Source organism: Colossoma macropomum, unplaced genomic scaffold, assembly GCF_904425465.1.
Source record: "Colossoma macropomum unplaced genomic scaffold, Colossoma_macropomum, whole genome shotgun sequence".
In the NCBI taxonomy this organism is placed as follows: Eukaryota; Metazoa; Chordata; class Actinopteri; order Characiformes; family Serrasalmidae; genus Colossoma; species Colossoma macropomum.
Genome location: NW_023494805.1, coordinates 6046820 through 6057086, shown reverse-complemented (window position 1 = coordinate 6057086; position 10267 = coordinate 6046820). Strand labels below are relative to the sequence as shown.

Below are 10267 nucleotides of genomic sequence, written 5' to 3'. Positions count from 1 at the left end.
GGAAAGTAAGCTGTCAATCACTTTCTAGTTCTCATCCGATTCTTACCCTGGTTTGACTAATAAATAATTTATGATGTTTTATCAGGTGTGCTGGTGATAATACTTAACAAATCTGTGTGATGGCTGGAGATGACCAGGAGAAATTTGGAACCAAATTTTATTCTCCAAACCATCTCATAGCATGTCAACTACTATTTGAAAGAAAAAAAGAAATCCTTGTTATTTTTACTGTATTTGTGTTTATTTTCAAATGGGGAAATTCTGCCTTTATGGACAGTAAGAATGGAAATACTTTCATGGGAAACTGGGCTGCCACTGACATGTATGCCTCACTGCCAGTAAGTATTTCTTTATAAATAATGCTTGCCTTTTTACATGTTGTCATTCAAAGTCTGGAATGCCTGTGCCTGTATGTATTTGTGTGCATTTGTGAGGTTTTTTTTTAATTGGGTTAGCTATAATTACACAAAGCCTGAGTTGATGAGAACAAAGGAGGCCTACAGACTAACACAGCAACTTCACAAGTATTAGTATCATTTTTGTGGCCAAAGTTAAACATACGCATTCATATGCACTTAATCTGTTTCTTTATTAATGTATCTTTCATTCCTCATGTGTTTTTCTTCTGTAAAGTTATGAGTATGGAGATATGAGGTTTTGTACAGACAGCTATTATATAATTCCTTCTTGTTCACAGAATTCCTAAAATAATGTGTAATGTACAAAATAAATTTTTGTTAAAATAGTTGTTAAAGTAAAATCAGTTGTTATAGTGGTATAGTATGTATATGTATAACACTACGCGACCAGCATTTTAAATTTGTTATGGCATGTCTAGGGCCAAAATTTGTTAAAATAACATTGGACATTATGGAATCTGTATGGTGGTTGCACATGCTTAATGTTCACATGCCCCTGCTTTCTTCTGCTGATCTTGGGTTAGATCTCTGTACTGGAAATTCATGCAAAATTTCTCATATAGACAAAGAAAGTCCCCCATGAAAAAAAAAAATGATGGCTTCTCTGGATCAGTACTAGAGTAGTTCAGATTTACTGTGAGGCTGCGACTATCATGCTGCACTGGATATCTTATATGAATGCTGTTCTCTGTGGCGTCCCACAAGGCTCAATTCTTGGACCTATTTATTTTACCCCTTAAGACCGACAAGGGAAGAATGTAATCTAAAAAAAAGCCAAGATATGAAAATTTTTATTTTGTGTCACAAACTTACTTTTGTCACAAATATGTAACACATCAGTCATGTTCCATCATTATTTTGATTAAACAACCAATAATAACAATTGTAATTCATTAGCTTGTGGCTAACATGTTGCCACTGGTTGCCTCTGGTTGCCTCTAGTGTGTTAAGTCACAGTTAGCAGGTTAAGTCATGGCTAGCAGGGTGTTTCATGCTTAGCAGGTTAGCTCACAGGTAGCACATTAGGTTGCAGCTAGCAACTTAGTTCACAGTTAGTGGGTTACCCTGCAGCGTCAAGAGGCCTCTGACTACAGACTGCAGGAGGGTGAAGCCGGACGTTTATGTCCAGTGAGCCACTTTGTTAGCTACTCTTTCCTCCAACTCGCAGGATCCTTAAGGTAAGTGTAAAATTATAATTTAATGATTATTGTTTATATATTACTTAATAAGTCCGACAATTTAGACTGCTATAAAATATTCTGTTGGCATTAACTAAAGTTTTACTGTGCACCGTGAGTTGTAACATTGTTGTCTGCTAACTTATTAATATGTCTCGCACAACTGGTTAAATTAAGTGATGGGCAGTTAATGTTGCAAACTGAGATTAGATCAACTCACATGAAAAAATACTCTTTTCAAGAACTGGTCATGATGATGTATTTGCACTGGTGTTTGCTGGAATCAATCCAGCCAATCCAGTGAGTGCATGAACAATAGTGGATAAGAAATTCAGTTTAATATTTATTGCTTTATTAAGTTAAAGTTTATTTAAAATTGGAGATTTCTTTACTAAATAAAAAATGATTATGGATCTTCGTTTATTATGATGACTGTAAATGTTAAATGGTATGTAAAAGGGATTTGTAATGGTCCTTTATGACACACATATACACCGGTCAGGCATAACATTATGCTCCTTGTTTCTACACTCATTGTCCATTTTATCAGGACAATTTAATCCGATTTGTAACTAGCAAGATACTTTCTCTCGATAGACAAAGCACTTTTTGTAAGTTGCTCTGGATAAGAGCGTCTGCTAAATGCTGTAACTGTAAATGTAAAAAGCCAAGCTATATTGCGTTGTCAGTGTTGGTCATAGTCTGATCAGGCAGAGACATGTTGATCAACGGCTGGATGCAGCCCAGCCCAGACCAACCACCTCCGAAATGCACAAAACCAGCTCAAGTGGGCCTGAATGTAAGGACCAAGGGTCCAATATCACTAACAGCGCTGCAACACCTGACAATGACAGTGGTTAAAAAAACGACAGTAGCGCTGAGGCTGTACAGCAACTACAAGTCAAGATTCAAGTACCTACAAGGCACTTCCCAGAAAAAGTTCCAGAAAAAAAGGGTCTACACTATAATGCCAAAAGTATTCACTCGTCTGCCTTCACACGCATATGAAATTGAGTGAGATCCTATTCTTAATCCATAGGGTTTAATATGATGTCGGCCCACCCTTTGCAGCTATAACAGCTTCAACTCATTTGGCAAGGCTTTCCACAAGGTTTAGGAGTGTATTTATGGGAATTGTTGACCGTTCTTCCAGAAGTGCATTTGTGAGGTCAGACACTGATGTTGGACGAGAAGGCCTGGCTCACAGTCTCCACTCTAATTCATCTCAAAGGTGTTCTGTCAGGTTGAGGTCAGGACTCTGTGCAGGACAGTCAAGTTCCTCCACACCAAACTCGCTCATCCATGTCTTTATGGACCTTGTTTTGTGCACTGGTGCACAGTCATGCTGGAACAGGAAGGGGCCGTCCCCAAACTGTTCCCACAAAGTTGGGAGCATGAAATTGTCCAAAATCTCTTGGTCTGCTGAAGCATTAAGAGTTCCTTTCACTGGAACTAAGGGGCCGAGCCCAACTCCTGAAAAACATCCTCACACCATAATCCCCCCTCCACCAAACTTTACACTTGGCACAATGCAGTCAGACAAGTACCGTTCTCCTGGCAACCACCAAATCCCGACTCGTCCATCGGATTGCCAGACGGAAAAGCCTGATTCGTCACTCCAGAGAACACGTCTCCACTGCTCTAGAGTCCAGTGGCGGCACTTTACACCACTGCATTCGACACTTTGCATTGTGCTTGGTGATGTAAGGCTTGGATGCAGCTGCTCGGCCATGGAAACCCATTCCATGAAGCTCTCTACGCTGTTCTTGAGCTGATCTGAAGGCCACATGAAGTTTGGAGGTCTGTAGCGATTGACTCTGCAGAAAGTTGCCGACCTCTGCACACTATGCGCCTCAGCATCCGCTGACCCCGCTCTGTCATTTTACATGGCAGACCACTTTGTGGCTGAGTTGCTGTTATAATCCCACTGACAGTTGACTGTGGAATATTTAGTAGTGAGGAAATTTCACGACTGGACTTGTTGCACAGGTGTCATCCTATCACTGTACCATGCTGGAATTCACTGAGCTCCTGAGAGCGACACATTCTTTCACAAATGTTTGTAGAAGCAGTCTGCATGCCTAGGTGCTTGGTTTTATACACCTGTGGCCATGGAAGTGGTCAGAACACCTGCATTCAATGATTTGGATGGGTGAGTGAATACTTTTGGCAATATAATGTATATCACATAAAAAGAGACCTGCTGCATTTAATGTGCAAAAGTCTCTGAGGTGTTGTTACTGGGGTGTGGTGGAAGATTTTACAGCATTTAGCAGATGCTCTTTTCCAGAGTGACTTACAATTTGATCATTTTACACAGGAAGGTGAAGGAAGTGTTAGGAGTCTTGCCCAAGGACTCTTATTGGTATAGTATAGGGTGCTTACCCAGGTGGGGATTGAACCCCAGTCTAGCACTGAAGGCAGAAGTCTTATCCACTACACTACACTACTACACCAACCACTGGTATAGACATCGGTGCTGCAGGGGAGGAATTGTTGTGTATTGTTTAAGGTTGCACTATTGTTCTTGTGTTGCTCTGTGTGGTAGTGCTTGTCATTATCTGTGTACTATGTTCAAATGTGTGCAGTAATTCATGCGTGTATGTAGGAAATATTGTATGCCTGCCACAGTAAAGAGGCAAGCTAAGTTGAGCATTGCAAACCAACGTTAAAAACGTTACAGGCTTGGTCCTTCACAGACTTGCACTTCTTTATGATTCTTAACTTTTTTGACATTTGTACTGTTTTTTTTTTTTTGTTTTTTTTTCCCTGTTATATTTTCAGCAAATGAATCAGTCCTGCATTGTGCCATGTTTTTCTGACGAAAGGTATTTCTATGTTTTTTTTTTATTATTTTTTCCCCTTTCAGGACTGAGTTCATTGTTGATTGTTAATGATGTGCTTTACATGTACCGTCAATCTATCACGTGTGTGCATCCATTTGCATTTGTTCAGTGAGTCATCATGTAAATCATCGTTAACATACTTACAGAAGCACAAAACAAAGAAACAGTTGTCAGTTGTTGGCTTTTAGGACACAAACCAAGACACTGATAGAGCAACGTTACCAGCAGTACCAGGTAAGAAACACCTTTTAGACTCTAATCACTTACTGAACTTTAACTTATTGTCTAAATAGCTAATAACATTGATTAAATGCTATAGAGCTTTAACATATTGTCAGAGTGGAAGCATTTGTACTTTATTTGTAATTTAGGGACTATTTTGGTTTTTTTTAATTATGCTTTATTTTCTTTATATTCTCTTATGTTGCATAAAAAATGAATGAAGTTTTTTCCTTTTTTTCTTCTTCTTTACCCCTTCAGAAAGTGATAAAAACAAAAGCTGACTTTTGATACTGTACATATCTAAAAAATGAAACTACATCTCCGTTTAATTTCTCTGAGCATATTTCTGTAGCAGAATAGGTGCGTAAGATGAGTCATTTTAAAGACAGGTGTAGGTCAGCGTTTGGTCAGGAGGAATGAATGAATGAATGAATGATGTAACATTAGAGTCTTCCTGGCAGAACTTTGGCTATAGCTTCCATTCCCAGGCAAGGCAATTTTATTTATATGGCACCTTTTATACACTGCTGTCATTTAAAGTGCTCTATGATCTGATGTACTGGTAGTAAAGACTGTTGAGGTGTTTAATGTGTGGATTGTGTCTCTGTTGTTCTCCACAGTCATGAGTTCAGCTCTGTATCTGATTTTGCTTTTCTCAGGTCAGTGTAGCTTCATGATCATCTGTAAAACTCTCTGCTGCTTCATTACTGTACTGTCATGCTGATGAGAGCTTTCATCTCTACAGCTCTGTGGACTCTCTCCTTCTGTGGGACTCGTCAGTTTCATGTGGTGAAAGTAAAGAAGAACTGGACCAACGCTCTGAAACACTGCAAAGAGAAGTTCACTGACCTGGCCACCATTGAGAGTAAAGAGGACATGAACGCTGTAAAAGCTCTCGTCAGAGGGACAGCAGGCCTCTTCTGGATCGGACTGAGACAGAAAAATCTAAGGAACAGTGCTGTAAGAAATCATGTACATTTAGAAGACGTGACAGTAATGAGACTAAAGAGGGGCGGGGGTGTGTGATAATGGTGTGATATTGAGCACTGAGAGGTCAGTGTATAAACAGTTCACTGATCAGGTGTTAATGTGTTTCTAGAGCTGGATCTGGTCAGATGGGAGTAACTCTACGTACAGAAACTGGAACACTAAAGAGCCAAACAACGGTTTGGGTGATTACTGTGTGCAGTTATGGAAAAGCCCTGAATACAAGTGGAATGATGACAACTGCACTCACTCAAATCCATTTATCTGCTATAAAAGTGAGTAATATGAGGTGATGAAATGCTCCGTTGCAAATTTAACTCATTCACTTTTATTGTTAATGTTTGGAGATGACTTGTTTTTTTTTAATACAGCTAGATCTGAATAGTGAATCTGGATGAAGTGTGAGATCAACATTTACAGATAGAAAGTACAGTAACCAAAACACAACTAGCCTTTCTGAATATTGTCGCCGTCAGAACAAAACCTTATTTTGTTGTTTTTTTTCCACCTGCCCTTTACACTGTGTAAACATCATGATGAATGGACTAATGCAAGTGGTCTAAAATTATGTGGAAAAATATTTATTTATTTATTTAAAATATTTATTCTTAAGTTAAGAATGTTTTTTCCTTCAAGGGGTAAAGTTACCAAGATTTTGTTCATACAGCATTTATATATATATATATATATATAAAATGAAAAGCACAAAATTGACAGTTTGATGTAATGGTTAAATCTTTTTTCTCACCCTTCTGCAGAGCTTCCACTCATCCTGATTAATCAGACCAAGACGTGGAGAGAAGCTCTGAGATACTGCAGAGTGAATCATGTGGATCTGGTCTCTGTTCACACTGAGAAAATTCAGCACTGGGTGGAAACAGCTGTTTATTATGCCTCCACTGCTAATGTGTGGATGGGTCTGCGTCACACCTGCACCCTGAGCTTCTGGTTCTGGGTGAGCGGAGAGTTCACCTGCTACCAGAACTGGGCTCCGGGGAACGGGACAGGAGTGGAAGACTGCAGTGGAGGAGAAAGAACAGGAGCGGTGCAGTCTGGAAGTAAGAAGTGGGTCAGTCTGCCAGAGAATCAGAGACTCAACTTCATCTGCACCACCTCTGAGGGTGAGACAGAGGATTCTATATCTGTCAACAGTTAAATATTTATGGTGAAACAAGTCAAGTCAGCTTTACTGTCAATACTACAACATGTACAGGACATACCAAGTATTGAAATTGCGTTACTCTCAGACCCCATGGTGTAGCAATAACATTAAATAGAAAGTAAACAGGAAAAGTGTGAATTTAAATAGACATTAAAAAAAAAACTAAACATTGAAATTAACACTGAAGTGACATAAGGATTACTGATACAGATTAAGGTCTGTGGGTATAAATTGTGCAAAATAAAAACAGTAGTGCAAAGTAGGGAGAGAGTTCAGCATCCTGACAGCCTGGTGGATGAAGCTGTCCCCCAGTCTGCTGGTCCTGGCCCGGAGACTCCGCAGTCTCCTCCCTGATGGCTGTGTAGTGGGTGAGTGGGATCACCTGCCATGCAGAGGGCTTTTCGGGTGAGACGAGAGCTGTATATCTCTTGGAGGGAGGGGAGGGAGGTGCCAATGATCTTCTCAGCTGCTCTCACGATGCGCTGGAGTGTCTTGCGGCAGAACACGGTGCAGGCGCCATACCACACGGTGATGCAGCTGGTCAGGATGCTCTCGATGGTACCTCTGTAGAAGGTGCACATGATGGGGGCTGGGGCTCTGGCTCTTCTCAGTGTGTGGAGGAAGTAGAGTTGCTGATGAGCCCTTCTGGCCAGTGATGCTGTGTTGCTGGCCCAGGGGAGGTCCTCTATGACATGCATGCGCAGGAACTTGGTGCTGTTCACCCTCTCCACAGCAGCACCGTTGATGGTCAGAGGAGAATGCTGGGTGCACGTTCTCCTGAAGTCCACAACGATTTCCTTCGTCTTCTCAATGTTCAGATGGAGATTGTTGTGTCTACATCACAAGGCCAGGCGGCTCACCTCGCTCCTGTAGTTTGTCTCATTGTTGTTGCTGATGAGACCCACCACAGTCCGCGAACTTGATGAAGAGGTTGGAGCTGTGCGACGGTGTGCAGTCGTGGGACATCAGAGTGAATAGGAGGGAGCTCAGTACACATCCTTGGGGGGCCCCCGTGTTCAGTGTGATGGTGCGGGATGTGTTGTTGCCGGCCCGTACTGCCTGTGGTCTCCCAGTCAGGAAGTCTAACAGCCAGTTGCGCAGTGAAGTGTTCAGCCCCAGCCTGTCCAGTTTGAGAATGAGCTGCTGGGGGATGATGGTGTTAAATGCGGAGCTGAAATCTATGAATAGCATTCTGACATAAAAGTCTTTTTTGTCCAAATGTGTGAGGGCTGAGTGGAGGGCAGTGGAGATGGCATCATCGACAGAGCGATTAGGCCGATATGCAAACTGGAAGGGGTCCAGGGAGGGGGGAAGGACAGACCTGATGTGTTGCATGACCAGCCGTTCGAAGCACTTCATGAGGATGGGAGTGAGTGCAACTGGACGGTAGTCATTGAAACAGGAGGGTGACGCTTTCTTCGGGACAGGGATGATGGTGGTGGCTTTCAGGCATGTGGGGACAACAGCCTGACTCAGCGAGATGTTAAAGATATCTGTAAAGACATCTGTGAGCTCCCCAGCACAGTCCCTCAGCACACGACTGGGTATGTTGTCAGGACCAGGAGCTTTCCGAATGTTGATCCTGCTGAATGATCTCCTCACACTGACTGGGCACAGCGTCAGCACCTGGTCTCCAGGAGGGGGTGAGACCTTCTGTGCAGGCATGTTGTTGTCTGTCTCAAACCGGGCAAAGAAGTTGTTAAGCTCATTCAGCAGAGAGGTGGAGCTGTCACAGGTCTGCGGTGGAGGCTTGTAGTCTGTGATGGTCTGTATCCCCCACCACAGGCTCCGTGTATCTCTGCTGTCGCTGAAACGATGGGCTATCCTCCTGGAGTACTGCCTCTTTGCCTTTCTGATGCCGCGGGACAGGTTGGTCCTAGCTGCCCTCAGGCCCACCTCGTCTCCTGCTGAGAAGGCAGCATTCCTAGCCTTCAGTAGCCTGTAGACCTTCCCCTGTCAGCCATGGCTTCTGATTGGCCCGAACCGTGATGGTCTTGAGAACAGTTACATCCTCAATGCACTTGGAGATGTAGCCAGTGACTGTGTCAGTATACTCCTGGAGATCTGTGGTGTTGTTGTAGGTCGCCGCTTGTTTAAATAAATACTTAATAATGGTTTTTTTTCTTCTTTTCTTTTTTGCTTCTTTTAGAGATCTAGAAGAGGATGCAGGCTGGATCCTCATATTTGAGAATCATGATATTTGATAGTTATTTCTTCATCAGCATGTGGGGCATTTTTTAACATGCAAACACAACAATTCAGTTTAATAATGCAAAATAACTGGGACTATGACACTTTTACTTATTGTTGTTATACTGGGTTCCTCTCATTAGATTTCTTCTTGTCACAGTGATTTATTGGTTTGCTGGTTTGATGCATCACTTGTTGACTGTAGGTTACTGTTTTTTCTTTGTTTCCTTAAATAAATAAACTCTGGTGTAGATTCTTGTACGCTTCATGTAAAATCATTGTTTTTTTGTGGATGCTTCATCACATCTTATAGAAATTGAGAGGTTTTTTCTCTTCAATTGTTCAGAATGATCAGTTTGTATGCATATTATACTGAATGTCACACAGGCATGCAAAAATCTTATCTCAGACAAAATTCGGTCCCACTTTATATAAAGCATCTTTAATAACTGTGTAGTTACATGTGAACAACATATGCAACAATAACGTAACTACTAGCGGTTTAGTCACTGTTACAGATGGATTATAGGAGTACACCTTATGTAATTACACGTGTATCAACTTCAGTTTTGCCTCATGTAATTAACGTGTGTCTTAGTTGTAACAGTTGTAGCAGCCTATTGTCTCTCATGTAATTACACAAGGGTAATAACACAAATGTAATTACATTTGTTATCAGACTGAAACAGCAGTTTTTTCAGATCCTTTTTCCAGCAGTAAAAGGGAGTATCTAATAAAGTACATTAAGGCATTACTTACACTGTATCTGCCAGCTTTGGTAACATTTAGCTAGCATTTATGTTGCTAGTGCTGTGACACTGTAACCAGTTTCAGCTTTAAACCATTCTGTAATGTGTCAGTCCAGTAGATGCCCCCTTATCTTAACATGTAACTTTTAGGACATTAATATGTCGCATTTCTATATCACCACTCCATTATTATACAGTACCTATATAATAACTACACAGGAACTGTCCACTTATTTTAAAGTGTAACTTTAACACTGCACTACAGGAACGTTCCTGTGTAGTTGATATATTGGTACAGTGTAATTACAGAATGGTATTAATCAATGTGATGTGATTAGGTTACATTGTTACAACACAGTTGTTCCATAGTAATTATGTAAAACATAAATATAATGTTATGTAAAACATACTTCCTTTAACTGCTGGAAAAGACTTCTGATCTGTAGTTTATGAAAAAGATACGCCTGTGTAATTACATGAGGCAAAACTGAAGTTAATACACGTGTAATTATAT

The 10267-nt window shown here is 41.1% G+C and overlaps 1 protein-coding gene across 4 annotated transcripts; it reads left to right on the top strand.

Moving 5' to 3' along the window:
* The first annotated feature begins 4612 nt into the window (after positions 1-4612).
* LOC118825991 (macrophage mannose receptor 1-like) lies at positions 4613-9003 on the top strand. Of its 4 annotated transcripts, XM_036596879.1 has the most exons (6): positions 4613-4677; positions 5286-5324; positions 5411-5637; positions 5765-5927; positions 6411-6773; positions 8964-9003. In XM_036596879.1, the coding sequence occupies exons 2-6, from the start codon at positions 5288-5290 to the stop codon at positions 8969-8971; spliced, it is 798 nt and encodes a 265-aa protein (XP_036452772.1). In that variant the 5' UTR covers positions 4613-4677; positions 5286-5287; the 3' UTR covers positions 8972-9003. The 4 variants fall into 4 exon arrangements, with proteins under 4 accessions (XP_036452772.1, XP_036452771.1, XP_036452770.1 ...); XM_036596878.1 differs by lacking the exon at positions 8964-9003 and having other exon boundaries at positions 5411-5625; positions 6411-6958; XM_036596877.1 differs by lacking the exon at positions 8964-9003 and having other exon boundaries at positions 6411-6958.
* Positions 9004-10267: the final 1264 nt, after the last annotated feature.